Source organism: Aulonocara sp. 'chitande type north' Nkhata Bay, linkage group LG16, assembly GCF_057382095.1.
Source record: "Aulonocara sp. 'chitande type north' Nkhata Bay isolate Kocher_YH1m ecotype deep benthic linkage group LG16, A_spYH_male_GT1.1, whole genome shotgun sequence".
NCBI lineage: Eukaryota > Metazoa > Chordata > Actinopteri > Cichliformes > Cichlidae > Aulonocara > Aulonocara sp. 'chitande type north' Nkhata Bay.
The window spans coordinates 31,503,071-31,525,947 of NC_141359.1; the positions used below are offsets into that span (position 1 = coordinate 31,503,071).

Sequence of the window (22,877 nt, forward strand, 5' to 3'; positions counted from 1 at the left end):
TATTTGGTGTATTTGTATAATTCTACCTTAATACTGTGACAAATCTATCCAAATTAAAAGGCTTTTAATTATTTTTCCAGCATTTCTGAGCCCCCATAATTTCATAGGTACAGGAGATACTCAGAATAAACATTTGTACCTCCTTCAAGTGTCAAAATCAAATTTTTTCATCAGTATGATTCCTTCTGATTCCTTCAGCGGGATCTCTGTGATATCCAGGAACAGTAACGAACATTGGTAACCTGGATGTTTGATCTGTTTACTGATAGTTCAGTGGAGGAAATTCCCCCAAAAAGTGTGAGCTGGGGGTCTTACAATCACCAAGTAAAACTAGGTGTTTTCTTCTCACTGCCCATTGTTTTGAGCAGCACTAGATATGTTCTAATTTAAAAACTTGACATAACGATGATGAGTTAGATTTTAATCTCACTTATAAAAACAAATAATAAGGAAAAATATTTTTTTGCTTTCATTTTCACTCTGAGGCTCTTGTTTTTTCTTGTGTTGTAACTCAAGCGTACCTTTTTCTTTTACAGCGGTGCATTTCGGCCCTTCCCTGAAAGCTCAAACTCACTTGCTGTTTAGTTCTGCTCGAGCTAAGATGAAGCTGAGAGCCACTTTCTTTAGATGAACCTGTAGAGTGACTGTCTGCAGCTGCCTTTGTCTCTCAGGCCTTGGTTATGGCTAACGTGTTGGTCATCGCTCAGCTGAACTGTGATGCCGATGCAGCTCCTCATTTATACTTGTGCTTGAGGCACGCTCATCACACTGCTGTCTGCTTCTTAAAACTAGTCTGCTGCAGTAGTTGGCAAATTGATTTAACACATTATTTACGTTTTAATACCACAGCTCACTTTCATTATTTGGCTCTGAGATGTTACAGTGCCACCTGTCAAAATCTGCAGCTCACCTGTGTGTGTGTGTGTGTGTGTATGTGTGTGTGTGTGTGTGTGTGTGTGTGACATAACGTTGTAAATAGACAAGGATGAAAGTGAGCAGATGACAGCCATGCTAACCTACACGTTTCAGTACTCGAATGCAGGAAGGAAAACTGGTTGTAAATCAGCAGGGTCAAATGTCATATAGCCATGTGACCAGAGCGATGAGTAACGGTGTCCTTCGCTGGCAGTGAGGTCGCTAACCTGCAGGAAAAGAGGGGCTTTTGTGTCAGCTTATCACTTCCCAGTGTGGTCAAATTGAGTGCTCACAGCAGGCCGGGATGACCCTCAGGTCAACTGATCATCTGTAACTGCCTGCAGCACACAGGCAGAGGTGAGAGTTTGGAAATGATGGCGTTCCAGTATCTTTTTTTTTAATCCATGCTTTGTGGAAAAAACAGACCATGGACTCAAACTGACAGGCCAATTTTAGCTGGTAGTGCTGAGCTGCACACACACGTACATATGCTTACACACAGCCTGATTGTCTCATCCTGTCATTTGTTTTAGCTATTTTATCTTCACTTTAAAAGCTGTGAAACAGGCAGATAACCTGCTCTGTGTCCCCACACTGTTTACCGCTGGTCCAATAAACAGAAAGTACTCAACATATTTACGGCACCGTGACGGTCATAGTCCAGCGAGTCTGGCTCGTATCTCTATTCTTGAGGACATGCAGGTTAAATTTTCACCTGATAGAGGCTATGCAGGAATTCCTTCAAGTTTTATAAAGAGGAGGAGTGGTGTGATAGAGCCGATTGGGAGTGTAGCTCCTGTGTTTGTGTTTTAATGATGGGGGCAGATGTGTGGTTGAGAGCAGATTAGTGTAAGGTACACGCAGGTGACTGATTCAAAATAATATATATATATATATATATATATATATATATATATATATATATATATATATATATATATATATATATATATATATATATATATATATATAAATTTATGAATAAATATGTTAAAAGCATTATTGCTTTATTTTTTTACCTCCACGCGTGTATGGAGGGTTAAAAACACTACAGAGGATGTAATGCACTTTTCTCCTGCGTATCTAAGGCCTCACTAAATCGGCTCCAAGCGGTTCAAAATGCTGCAGCAAGGCTTTTAACCCACAGCAATAAATTTTCCCATATCACTCCTATACTAAAATCCCTGCATTGGCTTCCGGTTGAGTATAGATATAAGTTTAAAATCCTCACCTTTACGTTTATGTCTCTACAAGGTGAGGCCCCCATCTATATCTCGGAGCTTCTCCAGCCCTATTCTCCAAAGCGGACTCTTAGATCCACTGATAGCGGTCGTCTATCTATTCCACGGACTCGTCTGAAAACAAAGGGGGATCACGCTTTTCAAACCCTGGCTCCAATACTGTGGAACGGTTTACCCTCCTCACTACGCACCATCGACACGGTGGCCTCTTTTAAAAAACAGCTTAAAACTCATCTGTTTAGACAGGCATTTGGGTAATGTTAATGCGTAATATGTTGTTTTATTTTATATTTATATTGTACTATTGCTTGTTTGATATGCTTTTATACTTCCTTTATGTTGCTATATTGTTTGTTTGACATGTCTTCTTGTGAAGCACTTTGTAACAGCGTTTTTGTCTTAAAAAGTGCTATATAAATAAATTTTACTTACTTACTTACTTACATTTGAAGTAAAAATACTGTTTGGCATTCACTGGGAAGTATTTGGTTGTTACCACCCGGCCTTTGAGGCATAGCATAAAATGGAGGGTGACAACAAAATAAATGTCCCTGTAAAGCCAAGTTAGGAGTATATTCATGGCAGAGAAATACTGCTGGCTGCATGAAGCCGGAACTGTTACTTTGAAACCAGCTAAGCCCCAAGATATGATCCTTCACGTGGGAATCCATCCACTGGCTGTTAGAGGCAGCAAGCTACAAGGGGAAGGTCATTATCTTAATAATCTGGTCTTATTTTGGAAAAGCTAAACATTGTGTGCTTACAGTGTTTTGTTTTTTTGCAGTGGGAGATGTTTCTTTTTTTGTTGTTGGACAAATATGTAAATAAATATGTGATCAATAATGGCCTGAAATAACCTTCCTTCGTTCTGTGTTTCCTTGCTCTTGCAGGGCAGCCCCGTTCAGTTTTGGGGACAGGTCATGGAGCTCTAAGCTAGCACTCTCCATCCATCTCCATCTGCTGCCAGAAGCGCCTTTTCCAGCCTGCTGCTGTGGTTTGGCTCTGACTCCTCTAAGAGAAGAAGAGGGAGGAGTAAACTTCCCCCAGCTGCTGTGCAGACACACACATGCTGCATTGCTGCCATTCCCCAAGCCCTACTCCATCTATCCCGGGGGCACAGCCATTAGCTTGCTAGCAGGCTAGCACTTGGCACAGAAAGGCGGCCTGTCCCGAGGGACCAAACACAAGCAGACTGTACTGTGGCCTCCTCCTTTTGTCCTCACTTTTCAGGTCATACCCACCAAGTGGAACTCCTTTTGTCCAGCTGTCACTCCCACTGCTCTGAGCAGTGGAGGATTGCTAGCGATCAGTCAATCAAACAGCCGGGCAGACTGAGGAAGCCAGAGGGCGTGTTTACCAGACAGCAGAATGATGGAGCCTAGCATGGAAAACTGTCTGGCCCTGGTCCTGCAGAAGGACATGGGCCGAAGGCTGCAGGTTGGCCAGGAGATCATTGATTACATTCTGGACAAGGAAAAGTCCCATGACTTGGAGCAGGACCAGACAGCGCTGGACAAGATGGTCGATGGCATCGCCAGCTCCTGGGTCAACTCCAGCAACTTCAAGGTAAACTAGACTGATGTTTCAGGATGTGTCTGATGTGTCTTCCAGACACCCCTCAGAGGATCAAGTAGCTTTGTAATTCCTCACAGGTGGCGTGGTTTATTGGTGTAGTAGTGGTTAGTGTTACGGCCCTAGCAAGAAGCCTGTCTGCTTGTTCTTCATGCATGTCTGTAGATTTTCTTGCTGGGTTTCCTGCTTCTGTCTGAAGATACTTATGTGTAGATAATGGGAGATTCTCAGTTGGCTGTAGGTGTGGATATAAGTGCAAGAGGTCTTCCTTTTTTCTTTTTTAGCCCAAGATGGAAAATCTGTGAAGAGTGTGGATAGATGGATGGAATGAATTAATTCCCATTCGTTTTTTGTTTCAAGACCTTTTCACACTTAAAAGTCCAACCAGAATATAGGGTAATATATTTGTTTTTAATTCCTCTAAATCATTCTCATCTTTGTTGTTTATTTCACTTTAAATAGGAGCAGAAATTCTAAAAATGAGCTCCATGTTTTATTCAGTAAGTCATGAAACCAAGAAGAGAGACCATGATCTCTCCAGCCAAGTGTTTACTGAGCTCAGAGATCAGGTGTGCTGAAGATGAGAAGTTTTCTCATATATTTCAATACAATAAGAATTTTATCTTCATTTTCACCCCCTGCTGGTCATTAGAAAGAGAGAAGATTTGGTTTAGCAGAAGCTACATCCCTCTTTAATAAGCAGTCTGTGGGATTAAAGTGAAAAGTGTGAGGACCTGTGAACGTGCCTGCAGACAGACGTTTATCACAGCACTCATGTTTCTCTGCAAAAGAGCTTTTTTCCCCACAATTAACAGCCCATTTTCCACCCACTCAAACGCTCCTCCTAGAGCCTGTTGTGTTTAACAGCGTGCTCAAGGTGTTTTTATTAGGAAATGTCTGCCATAGCTCACAATCAAAGCTGCTCATGTTTGAGATGAAGCAACTTTATGGTTTTATGTAAAAGCTGAGTCATGTAGGGCCGAATGATAACAGTTTACCTTCCATGAATAACAGATTCCAATCAAAACTATTCCTTTTGTGTAGGAGGTGCACTTCCTTGTTATTGTGAACTCATAGAATGAGCTTTTGTAGTTTTTTTGAGCAGGACTTTTCAGTATTCATCACTGCAGCGCTGCAAGGCAAACTGTTCCTCAGACTAGCATTATTGTTTCCCTTGCCCTGTAGTTGGATGGCATTCTTCTCTGATTGATTGGACTTTATTCTGGGAGTTCAATCCAGGGCACAGTTTTATCTGACCTGAAAAGCGATTCCATCAGCAGCTCATTCCGTGCCCAAACACTGATTGCTTTTCTCTGCCGTGGCTGTAAGAAGACATTGTTTACCAAAGCTCGGGTTTCACGTTGCGATATGCTGCTTTGGCTCTCTGCAGGCCTGAAAATGTCAGAGATATGTGCCTGAACAAAGCCAAGCCTGCCCTCGATGCCCTACATACTGCAGCTCTGCGAGGATGGGGAAGGACTTCACTTGTATTGCTTTTTCTGCAGTCTCATTGGTCCAGCGGAGCCTGATGGTGGTTTTTGTGTGCTTCAAATGACCACATCTGGCACTGCGATGGTTGTGCTGGGAGATGTCTGGTGCATGCCTGAGAGAAAGAGTTTGCAGTTTGGGGTTAGGAGTGTTTAATTCGCTGGTTGTAGCTCAGATGGAGGGGCAGATATGAGGAGGCTGCTGCCAAACTACATTTTTTTGTCCTGTCATGGGTCCAATTTCAGTGTTTCTCATTGCATACTCTGTACTTGAGCAAGCTGCACATGTATTGTGTGATTTGTTTTCATTTTGTCATTAACATTTTACTATTATTTGCACTTGGTTCAAGTTGCTTTTATTGAAAGATGTGCTGAAGGGCAAAATAAGACTCGCAAAACCAAAAGTCAGCACAGTAATGGTTTTTATCTCAATTATCTTGTTTTAATAATTACAGACACCCAAAATTATAACTGAAGTTAAAAGCTGGTTAATTGCACAGCCCTGATTGAGTGTCTCACACTGACTTTTGGTCCATGTTGGGCTGCAGCTGGTGATGGTGGTGCTAGTTCTATTCTGGAAATCCTCTGTTAGCTGGAGGATAACTCTATCCAGAGACTGCAGCAGGTGGAGAACCAGGACTACCAGCTGCAGAGCAACATGGAGGAGATGGAGTCTGTTTGAGGGAGGCGGAGCTCTGTTATTTATTGTCACAAAGCATATAGAGTAGATGTGCTGTGGCCACATTCAGAATCTAATTCTGCAGTAAACACTGTGAAACTCCTCAGGAGGCACATAACTTTGCCTGAGAAGTGTATTATGGATAACATTTAGTTGTTGACTTCCAATTTAACTGCACACAGTTCAGGTAGCTGCCTCACATTTAGCAGAGGGAAATGGTTTTCTTGTGTTAATCAGCCACGTTAACTGCTGATACATCATATCCCCTGCAGGGGAATAGAAGCTGTATATTAACTTCAAAGTGAAGTGTCATTCAGCTACATCCTCTCTGCTAATCGCCTGTCCTGTCTTTGATGATGTCAGCTGGTGGGTTTTCACTTCAGACACAAACAAAAGCCGACGACTTTTCTGTCCAGTCTCGTTTCTATGCATTTGTTTGTGTCTTTGTAAAACTGTGATTTAGTTTCAACTAAAGGCTGAAAGCCTGAAGCATCTTCACCACAAAACACCCACCTGTGTTTGCTTTATGCTGAGGAAGAACTAATAGGAGCTTCTATACGAGGACATAAAGGCAGATCCTGCTCTCAGAAACTGACAAAACACAAGCTTAGACACATTTCACCAACACTTAAAGCTAAGCTGACTGAAACCCCAGAGCAGGGGAGGCAGGGGAGCCATGTGATGGTGCAGACACAACATAAATGGCTGTATCCGTGGATCATCTAAACCACAAGGGAATTTACTTTGGGGAAAAGGAACAAAGTAAATTTTCTGCTTATTTTTTGTACTTACACAAACTTGAGAAATGGCAAAAATGAGAAAAACGTAAAAAATGTCATTGGTGCCTCACTGCCGGCCTGTAAGACAAAGCTGCACAAGAGCTGATCCTGCAAAAGTGTCTCCTGCACGGTTGAGCAGCATCACAGGTGACACCAGGCTGTCGGAGCGATGACTTCGAGCCTCATCAACCCAGAAACCGTCACTGCCGTCAGCGTCAGTCCCACTCCCACCTCTGCATGGCAGAACGGAGAGCGAGGCACAGGAACGGAGGCATGATGGACGGTTACAAACAGGACACCAGCTCGTCTCCTTGAAGCAGGAAGTGTGAAAAAGGAATGGTGGGTGGAGGCTGTAGCGCAAATCCCATCCTTATTTATGGTTTGTTTTCCCCACAGTTTTATGTTTCTGCTTGTGGCACAAAATCCATCAACAGTAAAAGTGCAGAAAATTCATCCTAATGCACAACCTAGACAGGCGGTGGACTTGAATTCATAAATGACATTAATTTGCCTCTTTTTTTATTATAATTTACTAATTTGGTTTTCATCGGAATTCTATTCAAAAATGATTGCAGTCCCCTGAAAAAATATCTTTGAAGCATGATAGCTGCTTGAAGTTTTCCAAAAATCATGGTTTTTGTTTGTATTTTTGTTTTTGATATTGTTTTTGTTTTGTTTTGCTTTGTTTTTGTTTTTTTAAGAGCCAGGTGCACTTCCTTTATCGCACAAGGCAGTGGAAACGAAAACAAACACACCGTAAATGTGAAAGAAATAAACTGACGTGCTGATTGATCACAGGGGAACTCTGAGGATTAGTCTGAATCTTCAGGTGACTGTGACACAGCCACCACATTAAGCATAAATCTATCCGGAGCATGAGGACAGGCCTCCTTGTGATGTCATATCTCTGCCTCCACGCTTCTGTTGAGATGATTCGGCAGCTGAAACCACAGCTGGAAGGATCCTGTTGACCTGGCACACCCGGACACAAAGAAAAGACACACACACGCACACAAGTAGGATATTTTCTTCAGAAGGTGTCTGTCATCTGCCAGCATGACTGTTCTTGTTTGAAATTGCAAGTGCATGAATCACAAAGTCACTCAAAGAGTCAGAAAGGCCTGATGTTCATGCATCCTGCACATCACAGTCTGTTATATCCAACAAGAATATACTGGATAGGCTGTCAGATAAGATATGATAAATACTGTACAGGCTGAAAGTCCCCCCGTGAGATTAGGATAAGGAGCGCACACTAGTCCTCTGTCTGTGAACTTGTTCGAGTCTTTTGTTTGGTTTGAAAAACAGAGCAGAGTTGCTTTAGAAACAGTTTAATTTTGCTCTAAGAATATTTGTTGAGCCGCCTCGTGCTGTATGCTGTTGGTGACTTTAGCACAGACAGAGAGAGACACTGAACTATAAATCTCTGGGAGAATTCAGCTGCAGCAAAGATGATGGAAAAAGTGAAACTTGCAGGACCAAAAAAGCTGTTTAAAATCTTGTGTTTTGTGCAAATACAGGAAACTTTTAAAGAAGAATTTATTCGATTGCCTGATGATTCTGAGCATGCATCGAGCCGATCGGGATCCCTAGCCTTAAGTTACTTTTTGCTAAATGTGTGCAGTATATTGGAATTAAGGCATTTTGAAACCAGGGAAAACCAGCTTTGGCCCAGCTAGACCTTTAATCATAATGTTGATGATCACGCAAGCTGAAAATTCAGCACTTCCTTTGTGTTTCCAGTAATGCATTTTGGTCTTCTGATGATTTACCTGTTTGTCTGAAGAGTCTCTTTCAACACTTTTGCTTTTCAAATTAAGGTGTTTCCAAATAATGATGAGCCATAATAAGAATTCAGGATCAAAATTCAGTCTGAAAATTAAGATTAATTATAACTAAACTGCAAAACTTGAGAGATAAGTTGTTAATGTAAAAATCTGTTCAAAGGACTGTATCAGGCTGTATCACATGCAGAGTCATGTGATTCAGCCTCAACGTGCATCTTATCCTGACAGTTAATCCTGCAGAAGTCATATAAAAGATATTCTTATCTACTTTGTAATTTTGCAAGAAATAACAATTTAACTCTAAATGACCTTTTGTGGATCAGCTTCAGTATCATCAGGGAGCGGATCTTGTTTAATTCCACAACACATTCTGGGAATTGATTAGAAATCTCTGTTATATTCCCGACTAATATCCTGCCCCTCCACACGGAGTGTTTTCCCCTGACCTTGACCTCACAGCTAACCCGTATCTCATGTTTACTGTCTAAACAAAAGATAAGCGCAGAATAAAAGCACACCAAGTGAGTGAAAGCTGACATTTAGTTAAGACGACTATAAAAGACTGTAAAGCTCTTTCTTGAAACAGCTGCCTGGTATCAGAGGCATCCCCACCAAACCTCCATTTATGGCAAATGAATCCATCACCCTCTCCCCCTTCTACCCCTCTCTCTTTCTCTAACTAAATAGTTTCCACATTAGCTGCTAAGTGATCGGGACACTGCCTGTGTTCAGCTGACATCATGAGTAAAAGCCACAGGATCACAGGAAAACCTGATCTGTGGTTTCAAGAGGACACATTTTCTTCTCTTTGGTTGTTATTGTTGTTGTGTTGTTTAAACAGAGTCAAAGCAAATGCATTTTACTTCCTCGTGATCGAATAATGGAGGTAGGATCAAAGCAGCACTGACAGGGAAGATGATTTGATGTATGACGTGTATTGTATTTGCTGCGTCGTGAGAAGAAAGGATTTAATTGTTATTTAAAACAGAAACTTGGAGCTTTGTGTTTTCCGAGGAACAAAAATTATTTAAATCAAAGAAGTGTTCCTCTTAAAATACCTTTTTCTTGTGTCACAAAGTACTTGGCAAATGAAACATTTGAACAAGTTCAAGGAAGAAAGTTCTTTAATAATTACTTTGTGAGAGCGCTGGGCTGGGTGATTAAATAAACTAGAATTTCAGGTATGCGTTTGGCTTCCAGAAAAAACAAGATAATTTGGATTAAAAACAAATACTCTTTTGCATTTGTTTTGCTGTTCTTTTTCTCCAAAAATCAGATCCCTCCCAAATACTGTGAACACTTACGTTCCTGTGCATGAACTTACTCGATCAATAACACATCTCTATGACATCGTTATTTGTGTTTCTGTTTGAATGACAGCAAAGAGTTCACTCACTCACTTTTTGTACACACACCAACGCACTTTTGGATTCGTGGCTAAATCTCTTTATGGAAAACTGACCAGGATTATTGAGTGTGTTTTCCGGGAAAACTTTCTGACTGAACCGGTTTCAGCTCTGCGGAGAACTTTGGATCCTTCGTTAAATGTTAATCTCAGTTTAATTTGTCAAGATGTGTGCAGAGAGAGCTCAGAGGGGGAAACTGCAACGCAAAAAAGAGACAAAAAGGAAGGAAAACAAAACAAAATCCTACATTTCTTAAGTGTGAAAGCAAAGGGCAGGTGTTCCTTTATAAGAGCTTTCTGAAATAGCCTTTTCATATTTTCATTGATGTTTCTCTGTGGTAAACAGACTTTACCACCATTAAGTACTGTTACAGTGTCACGCTGACCCGTCTTAAATTTTGAGGCTTAACCCAATTACGGCCACACCACCACTGCAGCAAACATCACATAAAGGACTAATTCTGTCGTTAATCCCAGACTTAAACCGTGTCCTCAGGAACGCTGAACAGAAGACTGACGGGCAACACAACACAGCTTTTATTAATAAAAAGAATAATAATAATAATAAAGGGACCGCAGTTTGAAAAAGTAAGAAATCAGGTATTTAAACTCAAAAAACATCAGCAGGGTAACTGTGAATAACAAAATGATTCTAATAAATCCATGTACAGAATCCACATAATTGTCCCTTTACCTTGATGAACCCTAATAACCCAAACCAGGAATATTCACCATTAATGCCGTCAGGATTAAGGTTACCATTCAACGGTATTAAAGCTGAACCCAGTGCGGTATCCGCTTAATAAACCCAAATCCTTCAGACTGTGTGGAGTTTGGCTTAGAAGCTTTTCAGGTTTTTGTTTGGACAATTCTGAGTAAAAAGAGTTTATCTTCATATGATTTTTTTTTATTTTTTTTTATGAGATATTTTCCATAAACTACAGAAGGGACAAAACAAAGTTAATGACAACAAGTGCTTAGAGCACCAGTTGAACCCCTCTCCGACATCCTGAGCCTATCCGGTCTTTAAGTGATGATGTGATGAATCCTGCTTCCGGGCCCAAAGTACTCTGCATTTAATAAGGCTGTTGTGTTTTTAACATGTTTTAATGCTTTGTATCTTGTTCTATTTAATCTCAACAAGCCGCTAAAAACAGTCAGTGATCCCTGACGGCTTCTCTCGGTTTTAATTACCACCTTCCTGTCCTTTAGTAGATTATAGAGGCTTTTTTTCTGTAAAAGTTTTGGTAATTTTGTAATGTCATGGATGACATGAATTTTTCTAATGATGCTTAAATGTTAAACAGATTAGCTACTGTAAATAAATAGGCTTATTCTAATGGGGTCAGGTGTCAGGCTAGTAGATGGAGGGATGGACCTAATGTTCTGAAGCACTAAGCATCCTTTTCATGTGTTCGTTACTCATCAGTTTAGTTATCATGTCTGCAGTCCTGTTTTTAGCCCTGTGAAACCCGCCTCCCCTCTTATCTAAACGAATCGCAGTGTTGGAGACGTTCCTTTTGTTCACCACTGTACCGTCCCCAGCAGCAGCTGTAAATGCCCTTCTCCTGGTTCCCACCCCTCTGCCAGTAAAACTCTGTCCTGTGGGGGGGAACCCTCTGTAGCCCAGACGTAATCTGCTCTCTTCTTTAATCTGCTCAGCTTGAGGATTTTTTTCCCCCTTTTTCTCTCACATAAGCCAACATTTCCATGTGTGATTCAATCCCCCAGTTTGTGAAAGACAGTCTGATTTCACCCTGCTGCTGTCTTGCTGAATCCTCCCCGATGTAAATTGAATTTGAAATTTTGTCCAGTAAACAATTAGTTGGCAGTTGATGAGCACGACAGTCTGGCAGATAGACATAGAAGAGACTGCTGAGTCAGCTCAGCCTGGTTTGGTTTGCCTTTGTCATTATAACATACACAGAGTCTTATCAGCAGCACAGCAGCCTGAGGATTCATCCGTCAGAGTTCGTCTCTGCCAGTGTGTTTAAGTTGCTCAGTTGTATTGTTGTTAGGACTGCCACAAACAATTATTTTGATAGTCGACTAGTCCTTCATTTCATTATTTTTGTGATTAGTCGACTAATCAGATCATGCATCCATTGAACGTAAAACATACATCTTATTGCACCAGCATGCATCTCCTCTTATATAACTATCATTAGCACATACCTTTCTTCAAGCTGTAAGCTAACTAAAAATAAAGACAAGATGATAGTTTATTAAACTTTTAATGAAATTTGCAGATTGTCTCAGTGGAGTTTAATAAACTCAGCCGTCTGCTCCTTGCTATCTAAAATACAACAAGACATTGGAGTAAATTCTACCATCTCACACTTCTGTTTAATCAGTTTTCTGTTTGACATTTATTCAGCCAGTTGAAAACTATAACTTAATCTCAGCCAAACTGATTTACTCTGGAACAAATAAAATACTGAAAAAAGCCAAACAAGAAATTTTTTAATTTATCTAAGCGACTACTAGATCATGTTTGTCGGCCGTATTTAGAGCAGTCTACGAATTTGGACAGCCTTCGCCGCGTCGCTGTAACGTAATCGGCCTACAAGTGCGGCCTCCGAAGGCCCATGAATTTGGACACAGCTGGAGACTGCTTCTTCTTCTTTGGCGTTTAATAGCAGCTGGCATCCTTGTAGATGCATTGCTGCCATCTTCTGTTTCACTCCGTTATTACACTCTTTTCAGGATCTTACAAAGCCTCAACTGACTCGTTGACTATTAAATTAATCGTCGACGATTTTGATGGTCAATGTAATCGTGACTAGTCGACTAATCGTGGCAGCTCTAATTGCTGTGAGTAGTTTAAAAAGGTGCTTTGTATGACCTAAAGTTTGCTGAAGCTGTTTTCACATACGCTCTGCATTTCTGAGCTTTTCTAACCTGATAGAAGCAAACACTGTTCAACAGATTAATTCAGATCAGTCGGTCTCCTGAGTAAAGAAACCGTGTGGCTTTAGATGTAAACGACATCCAGGCGGCTGCCTCGCCTAAAGCACACCCGAGTATTTGCAGTACTGAGAACACATCGCTCTCACTAATTTTAGCTGGGGAAAAAATTAGCTGAAACCCAAAAAGTTTTTCATATCAGGCTGTAAACATGTTCACTTTTGCTGTTTTCAGATATTTTAACATGGAAGTCTATGGAACTGATTCAGCAGAAGCTTGAGCCTCATGAGGACATTAGAGGAACTGCACCTTTTTGCGCTACAGCTTCATTTTATGACCTCGGGGGTTGCTGGTCATTTCCATCACTCTCAGCTTTCTTTAACTATTTTAAACTTCTTTGACATCAGGACTCTTTTTGTTCCCACTATTACTCCGGTTCTTCCACCACCCAACTAAAAAAAAAAAAGCCATCAACCATGGCTACTAGTTGAGCCTTTATTCTCCCAGAGGTTTAAACCCAGTTACTGACATTACTGCTCAGTACCAACAGTGACTACAAAAACTTGCACAATGTATTGCTAAAAAAGTTAAGAGAACAATAAAATAATCTTTAAAAAATGAAACTAAATGTGTGCTGGGTAGTTTGTTCATTGGCTAATCAAACCAGTGTAGGTCAACAAAGAGTCTGATGGTAGGGCTGCACGATTAATTGTTAGAAAATCGCGATCTCGATTCATACTTATGTGCGATTTCATTTCCAAATGACAACGATTTAAAAAAACAAAACAAAAGACGACGACGATTGTACCGCATTTTGATCCGGGACGTAATCTGCATGAAAACAAGCGCTCACTCTTCCTGCTCAACAAATGACAAGGGCGGAGCCTTATACCACGTGATACAGAAGCTGTGCCGTGTGATGCTAAAATTAGCAGGGAAAAAACAACGGAGAACACGTCAGGGATGACGAGAAAGTGACAGGAGAAAATCCGTCCCGGTCAACCACCCAAACATCAATAACGGGAACCTTATACAGCGCTTCCCTATACACGTCGAACTTCTGCAGGCACAAAGAAATTACGGAGGCTATCACTTATCACCTGACCAAAGATATGGCTCCCATCAACACTGTGCAAAACGAGGGATTCAGGAAAACGATCAACACCCTAGACAAACGCTACACAGTGCCGTCCCGCAACTATTTTTCTATTGTTGCACTACCTGCTCTATACACGCAGTGTCGAGCAACGGTGGAGACGGCATTTCAAGCAGTACAACATTTTGCGGAAACCACAAAATTTGAGACATTTGTTGTTTTTATGTTTAGTTATTGTTTTTATGTTCAGTCTCAACTGTTACGAAGTTGATGTGCAGTAAATAAGTGCAATAAATATTTATATTGGAAAAGAGAATCGTGAGAGAATCGTGATCTCAATTCTAAGCCAAAAAATCATGATTCTCATTTTATGCAAAATCGTGCAGCCCTATCTGATGGTGACATCTGAGAGAAAGAAGGCTCAGCAAAATTACATAAAGCGAGGAAGTAAACCACTTAAAGGTTGATGAGAGCCTTGCAGTAATGCAGCCATCTTACTTTGTCTTCCAACAATTATCAGGTGGCACCGCGCTGAGTGCGCAGTCACACCTGAGGCCGTGCAGATAAAGCACTCACTGAGCCAGCCACCTTAACCACGTCGTCCTCCTGCCTAGGAGGAAGTTGGAGTGTGTTAAAGCTGTAAGAAAAGAGGCCTTCTCTATGTTTGTTCCTCATAAGCTACCCTTCAGGCACTGATCAGCTGAACGTCAATGAGTTTGTTTCAGCTGAAACACTGACATATTCAAAGTGATTCTTTATGTTCCTGAAACTGGAATAAACCTGGTTTCATACGTCTGACTTACAGTCTGGTTTTTAATGATCTTTGTATATTTTCAAACGTACACGTGAAGCAGATTTATAGTAGAAGCCGGAGAGAAAAAACATGTCTGACAGAGATTCAAAGAAGAAATGAATAAGAAATATGTTCCCATTTGTTTATGTGGCTTCATAAACAAATGGGAAGATTTCAAATCATTTTCAGTGGAAGCCAGTTTAGCTCTTTGGTCTTCCTCCCAACAAAAACACATTCACGTAACAGCGCGCCAAATCTACCCTGTCCTAGAGTTATAATGCTGTCAGAACTATTTTTGTATTTTACTAAGAATTAATCAATTAATCAATCAATCAATCTTAGTTCTTGATTGCTAAAATAATCAATAGCAGCAGCCCTAATTGGATTGTGGGGTAGGAACTGTTTTAGAGTTTCTGAAATGGGACTAACAGAAGAAGTTTGAGAACCGCTGCCTTAAACACAAACTCGGGTAGCAGCTGAATGCAGCTCTTTTCCACTAGTACCTACTCGGGTCAGCTCGGCACTAGGGCTGCCACAAACGATTATTTTGATAGTCGACTAGTCACTGATTATTTTTGCGATTAGTCGACTAATCAGATCATGAACGTAAAACGTACAGCTTATTGCACCAGCATGCATCTGGTCTTATATAACTATCATTAGCTTACAGCTTTAAGTGTTTAAGGTATGTGCTAAGTAAAAATAAAGACAAAATGATAGTTTAGATTGTTTCGGTGAAGTTTAATAAAAACCTTTCTATCTAAAATATAACGGGACACCGGAGTATATTCTCGAGCATCTCACACTTCTGGTAATCAGTTGTCTGCTTGACATTTATTCAGCTGTGTAAAAACTATAACTTTAATCTCAGCCAAACCGATTTACTCAGAAACAAATACAATACTGAAAAAAAGCCAAACAATAACATTTTTAAGTTATCTAAGTGACTTATATATCATGTTTAACCTGAGTAGCGAAAGACGGCGGTGGGTTTGAAAACGATTTGCCAGGAGTCCGGTGTTTTCACCGGGTCTAGTGAGCCTTGAACCTAGCTATCGAGCTAGTGGGTAACAGACGTCTCCGACAACGTCGGAGCGCTTTTGAAAATATGTGGTGTCTTGATAAACTGAGCAGCTATTTGAAGTTTACACAGCTACATTCCTGCCTGAAAATATGTTAAACGTTTATTTTGTGACCCAGAAAGAATAATAAGAGTAACATTAAAACTAACTAGCTGCTGCCATTGCTGGAAACTGAGCAGGGCTGCGCTATGAATTCTGGGACACAGTCTTCTTCTTCGGGGTTTGGCATCCTTGTACATGCAGTGCTGCCATCTTCTGTTTCAGTCCGTTATTACACTCTTAAATCCTACTACTTATTCCTGCGTCTTTTGGGATCTTACAAAGCTTCAAACGATGCGTCGACTATTAAATTAGTCATCGACGATTTTGATAGTCGATGTAATCGTGACTAGTCGACTAATCGTGGCAGCCCTACTCGGCACAGCACGCCTCAACTCGTTTTCTACCAGGTACCAGTTACCTTTTTCTAGTACCTACTTTGCAGCTGTTCCAAACGATCTGAGGTGATCTGAGCCACCAACTGGTGTCACTCATCACTCGATGAGTCATGAAAGTGCCTGCCATTTTTGAAAGCCAGCAATGGGGAAACTGGCTACACAAAAGACAGCACAGTGGCCACGAGTCTGACAAATAGCCATACACAGCAGCAGGTATACCATCGTCTCAAGTCCTCCTTTGTTGTGACATTTGCGTCGCATGCAAATGATTTTGGCTGTGTTTGGCTGTGTTGCTATAACGACTCCATGTGCCCAAGTGGTACTTAATTGAAATGGAAAAAAAACCAAAACCAAGTTGAGCCAAGTAGGTACTAGAGGAAAAGGCTTATTATCTGACTACAGCTCTGAACCTGAACTGTGGTCAACTGTGGCTTGAGTAGCAACATTCAGGCCCTTAAGGCTGCCTCCTCCCACGCTCCACCTTCACATGTTATTTCATAAAGCGGCCAGCGGGTGTGGACTGTGATGTTGTGCCTGCAGTTTGCTGTCCATTGTAACGTTGTGACTCTAGTGTTGCAGTGCAGCACGTGGCAGAAAATATCTCAGCCTCTGCTTCAGGACTTGCATCATGATCAGTGCAGCAGTCAGTCAGAGGAGACGCCCTTCAGTAAGGTGAAAGTCAGCTCTTTGATCTGTGTATTACCTGCTAGACTGGGCTGAAGTATTTGGAAGTGGAACAACATACCAGAGCTTGATCTGTGAGTTTGAAAGTTCATCAGGCAAAGCATCACCTTAAAGAAAACTTGAGCAGCACAGATCTGCTGTACAGTCCTGAGTCGTCTCAACGCAGCGTCTGATTGCCCAACAGCATTTTCAGAGGGTGTTTCTGAGTTCTTCATGCACTGAAACATTTTTGGAACCAGCATAAAAAAGTCTGAATAAATTAACGAACACTGCCTCATTGCCTTTAGTATATGCTAATAAAATGTGCTTCAGTGTAAACTTATCCCCACCAGAGGCTCATTTAGAGTCATAAAACGCTGAACTCTATCACGGAACTCCTTTTTTTGACAATTTTTCCTAACTGAACCCACGAAACCGTAGGTGAGGGCCTGTGTCCACAAAGGTTGATTGATTAGTTAACTCAATTTCGAGGTTAACTTCTACGCTAATGTAACTCACTGTTAATGTTGGGAAGGTGAAGAGGGGTACTGAAACACTGAGAGCATCTGTGGTACTTGGAAAGAATCCAGATATTTGTTGAATTGATGTAAAAGCAGTAATTTGTGCTACATGTAAATACAAAGTTTCGGCTGCTGTGCTGCTTTCAACGGCCTAGTTTTAACAGTGTTTGCTTCCTTCGATCTGCTCGACTCTGTCCAACATCTGTATCTGGTTATCAGTTAGGCCATTTGTTCTGCTGAGTCAGCCTAGCCTAGGAAGGAAGCCACAGACTAATGTGCTTCGTCATGCTGTGATATGGACAGAAAACCCAGAAAAACCTCTACAGCTGAGGGAGAGGAAAGCCAGAGAAATGCTTTTAATGAAATGATGCATCAAATCTTAAATAAAGTCATTGTATGGTCAAGTTATGTCAGCTTGCCACCCTGTTTTTCTGTGTTATGATGACGTTGCACACATTTTACAGGATTGCAGAGCAGGTCAGCTTAATAACAGATGTCACTGAAATTTTTTCCTCAGTGCTTAAACAACGTAGGTCATCAAATTTTCACTGTGGATCTTTTCCTACTTTCTCTAGTGTTTAACTGTTTGGACCATACTGTTGTGATGTGAGGACCATAGGGGTGCTTGTAATAATCTTGCTCGATGCTGTCAGACATCAGGAAACGGATGAGGAGGGTTATTTTGAGGGGTTATACACAGCCCAGGTAGTGGCAGACGCCACCTTCTGGCAGGATTTGAGATGTCTGTATAGATCTGGTCCCGCTTTATGATGTCGTCTATGTGCTACTGTTAAGCTAGTCGCTAAAGGTGTTGTTTGCTCGTAGTCTGAATTCTAAGTTAAAACTTTTTTCTCAAATTTTTGGGAACATTTTTTTTCCAACCAAACTTTTAATGCAGCCACTGTTTTTTTGTTTTTTTTAAAGTTTTTGATGGTATTTTACCTATAGTGCCCTTCTTTGTACCTACCTTCGGCTGGCCTCAGTCCAGAGAGCAGCAGAAATGTAGAGATATACCATGCTAGGTCACGTGAAGATTGAAGCAGTCGAGTTCACCTTCAGGTGAGTGGATCACTCAGATTAGCATTTGTTGCCTCGGGTAATTCCCTGGAAACCTGCATGTACCAAATACACTCGCTTACAGCAAACATTGTTTCTTATTTTTCTTAAATTTCCTGCACAGTGATCTACCTGTCGATGGACTAACGTGGAGAAGCAGCACCATCATCAGCTGCTTTGGCTCCAGAAGAAGAAATGTCGCACTCTGAGAGAACAATAAAGTGGAATACACATAATCAGTTTAACTGAATTATTCATTAGTAACATTTCTCTGCTCTCCTTGTCTCTGAATGCGGTTCAATAATACATGGAGCTATATTTGGGGCTTGGCAGTCCTGTTAAAGTCAATGTCATAGTACTGCCATGGATATAATCTTCATTTACATTAATATAAAAGTACTGCACTGCTGTGAAGGTGATTTGGCTTGTGCTGAATGATTAATATGAACAACACACATCTGCTCTGTTGGATTTCACTGTTGTGCATCTTCTTTATATTCATGTAACAGAATCCATGATGTTCATATGAGTGCTCAGGTGAATGCTCTCACCATCCATAATAAGACTGCTTGTTCATAATGTTGCTAAACACCGTTCTTTAAGACTCTATGAATAATGACCTGAAGATATAAGTATTGATTGTGTTTATCACCAATATTGGTAAATTTCTATGTTACAGCAGCCAAAACTTCTAAGAAAATATCTTCAGTAAAGTAGAATAAATGTGTAACTCATTAAGGTAAAATTCAAAACTACAACTACACGTTAAATGAGCTGAGAAAGTAAAAAGCTAAATAAAATACATACAATAAAGTGGATTCATAAGGTAAAATATTTAATATCTATGTCTTTAGTAGAGCACACAAAAGAAATAAAATCATTATGAATAAGTAACTGCAGCCTGCGAATAAGCGCCATAACACTGGAGAACGAAAACAATTACACTTTTTGAAGATTAAAAAAAAAATAAATGTTGTGTTTAATTTATGGATGTGCCGATCCAAACTTTCAGTTCCAGTGCAAGAGCTCCAATTAATAAACTTTAATGTAGTTCCATCTGATGATTGTATTAAATGTAGACAGATGTGTGCAGATGCTGTTGGCCTGTTGTCCCTCTGTTTCCACAGTGGTTAACTTTGATCAGTCCAAACTGCAGCCCCGTGTTGTTGTGTGCCTGCAGCCCCACGGCGACACACTGAGTCAGCTCTTTGAGTTTGTTCGTCCTGACAGTTCGCTGCCTCTGCTGGTAGAGTGATGTCCTCCTCTGTCCTGCCTGGCAGGTGTCACAGCATTTTATGGATGACACTAACTTTGTGTTAGAGGTTTAAATATTTCATTTCAGGCCCAGAATACACAGCAAAGTGCAACCAAAACTAATCTGTTATTTATCCAGTTTGTAGATTTATTCAGCTATTATGTAAATGTGAAATTAGCAGTTTCATATTAAAGCATTTCTTTTATTTTCTGTCATATATATCTGCTGTTTCCTAACTCATATGTCATAGGGGTCATAGAGAGGGGATCACCCTTTTTGTGGTCATCTCTCATCCACCCACTTGCTACATAGGATAGACTGAGGCCAAGTATCAGATAAAGAAGGATTATTGTGAACTGCGAATTATGCAAAGCTACTCTTGTGGAGTCCAAGAATCGAAATTGATCTCGTCTCTAAACAAGTTGGAGTTAGCAGGAAAAATATCTCCGCCCACACCCAACCAAGTTAGTGTGTCTGTCTGCTCGTATTCCAGCCCTTCAAGGAGGAAATTGAGCTCCTTTTCACACAGCCTTCCATCAAGTGTCGTTAAAACTAGCGCAGTAAATGAGCTAGAAACGTTTTGATGCTGATTAACGCCGTGTGCCAGGACATCAGCTCATTTTCCACCTGATGAGTTTTCTTCTGTTTGGCCTCCAGCTCGCTCCTCTCTTTCTTCTGAGAAACAGCGCCGAGCTGCAGCTCCACTGTTTGTTTATTCCTGATATCACATGCAGCCGATCGGAGAGCCGTGATTGGCTGAGGTGTGTGTCAAACTGGGTTTCTTTTTTGGAGTCTGGTGTGCTTAGGCAAAACTCCGCTCTGTCTCTACTCGTGTTTGACGTCTGTTTTGGTATTTGACTATGTGTGTATTAAACACGTTTAAAAGAGTATAGCACAAGTAGATTGTGTGAAATTTTCAAACACTCCATTGTCCAAACACTTTAAAACTAGAAAAACTTGCAATGGAGTAACTTTGTACTAACAGACGGTCCAAGAAGGCTAAGCTCCAGTTTTAGTGAGTGAAATTAAAGGATTTTATTTTTTTATTTTATTTAATTAAGGTTAGCTTATAAATTCTAATTCTAAGAGATAAAATATGTGCCTTATCTGTGTGTGTTTAGTCCCATCCTTCTTTCAATTTACTTCCTGCTGTATTTTGGATGTTGTTTTTATTGCCCTTTTTCCTTCAAAGTTGGTTATTAAAATCTCGAGATCTGTTTTCTATGTATGGATGAATAGAGCCAGTCATTAGTGGAGGAATTATGTTATATTGAACAGTGTTGTGGAGCCTTCAGGGGCTGCAGCATTCAGTAAACATTTATTGTAACAACACCATCAAAATTATTTAACCTAACGTTAGCAGTGAATTTGCAGTCTGTGAAATGTTGGCTTCAAAAACAAGGACACAGGTGCTCAACCTTGCTTTTATAAAGGAATCTATGCAGGACATAACCAGCTGTCAGAGACAGATCTCACAATGTAAGAGACAGCATCGCATGTGAGTTGCATTCTTTGGTGCAAATAAATTAGATGATTCTTATTTGCAAAGCTTCACCAATCTAGCAGAGAGCGTTTGCAGTGCAAATCGAGCAACAATTGTTTGGCGACAGGTTGCCTCCCACCTAGCAACATGTGCAATCAAACCCTCTGGACAACCAGTTTTTCACTAAAACTACTTGCAGTTGTTCACCAAATGCAAGACAATTCAGTGCAATCACTGGCAAACCAATGTTTTTCCTATTTGCAAAGAAGTTGCTGTTTTATTTTTACTTTAATGTGTCTAATCTATAACCTTGAGTTTTGTCTGCGGCTGATTTTTAGCATTTACAAATGATAAAACTGTTTTCAATTTTCATTTGATTGCTATTATACTTAAATAAGGTTCAGGCATTTTGGCCTTATAACCCCATTAAAGAAATAAAGGACACAGATTTCTGTTCTCAGTGTCTATTACATAAATTTGCTGATCATGATTTAAGGAGATTTAAACAGACGTGATCATTTGTAACAAAAAGCTCTGACACTTCTTTGGTGGCCAAACACTATTACTGCTGTTTCTGTTGTTATTTTTCCCTGTAATTAGTGGCTCCACTCTTTCACGTAAAGCATAAAGCATGTTTGAACTTGAGCGAAGCATGTATTAGTGTCAGTGGCAGTATGTCCGGAGGAGGATGCTCCCATTTCAGTGTTTTCACTGCAGCAATTCGAGTATGAAGCGCCATCTCAGGAGGAAGTGAACCGTGAAAGAGCGTTGTGTCTGTGCGTCTTTAAATGTGCTCTGTATTACAAGTGCTGTTGGCTCTCGGCTGTAATAAGAGTTTACTGCACAGCTCCATCATCCAGTTGCCACCCTGCCCGGAGTCCTGAGCTCTGCTGAGTGCTGCTGAGTCACTGCTGGCTAATCACCGCAAACTCCAAATGGTGGCATAGCATCACAGTTAATCACTCCCACTCTGTTACTGTATCTGGTGCATGTTGGAAATTGTTTAGATGAGTCTGGCCCCGCCTGTATGAGCCTGTGGTTGAACTGGGACACTCCCAGTCTGCATGTGTGGAATAATATGCAGGCGACCTATTGTCCTCATTTCCATCTAAATATTTTTTATTCTTGGAGTCCTCTAGAGCAGCTTTGCATGATTTTTGAACTTTGCATAGTTCAAAATGATTATTCATGTGGGTGGGGCTTTTCCCCAGTGACATCATACAGATCCAAGAGTAGAAAAAAATTCACGGTCCTTTATGACTTCAATGAAAACAGTCTCTAGAATATCCTATTTTATTCAGTGAGACCTGAAACTAGCGACTGAGTCAGGAAGGTGTTTCCTAAGATCAGAAATGTTAGCAGTGAATTTCCAAACTTTTGCAACAAAGAAATTGCCCCCTGTTGGACATTAGGAGGAATGCAGGTTTAAAGCTTAATCTTAATCTGGGGGCAGGGATAGCTTAGTAGGTAGAGTGGTGGCCGGGGTCGGGGATTCAAATCCACTGAACAGCTACCCTGAGGTACCCCTGAGCAAGGTACCGTCCCTTCACACTGCTCCCCGGGCGCCCAGTGGCTGCCCACTGCTTCACTAAGTATACATTATTATTATTGTTATTATTATTTTAAGCCTATTCGCTACTTCCATCTTTTATATCACAGACTGTCATTACTAATTAAACCCTCTGTTAAACAGTTAGTAACTATAAACTCTGAAGAGGT

The 22,877-nt window shown here is 40.8% G+C and overlaps 1 protein-coding gene across 1 annotated transcript in view; it reads left to right on the forward strand.

The window, feature by feature from the left end:
* The window catches only part of clasp1a (cytoplasmic linker associated protein 1a), a 98,139-nt gene that overhangs the window by 739 nt on the left and 74,523 nt on the right, over positions 1-22,877 (forward strand). Inside the window, exon 2 of the mRNA XM_086266743.1 lies at positions 3,047-3,722. Coding sequence (XP_086122869.1) covers positions 3,525-3,722 — 198 coding nt within the window. The 5' untranslated portion in view covers positions 3,047-3,524. The remainder of the gene's footprint in view (positions 1-3,046; positions 3,723-22,877) is intronic.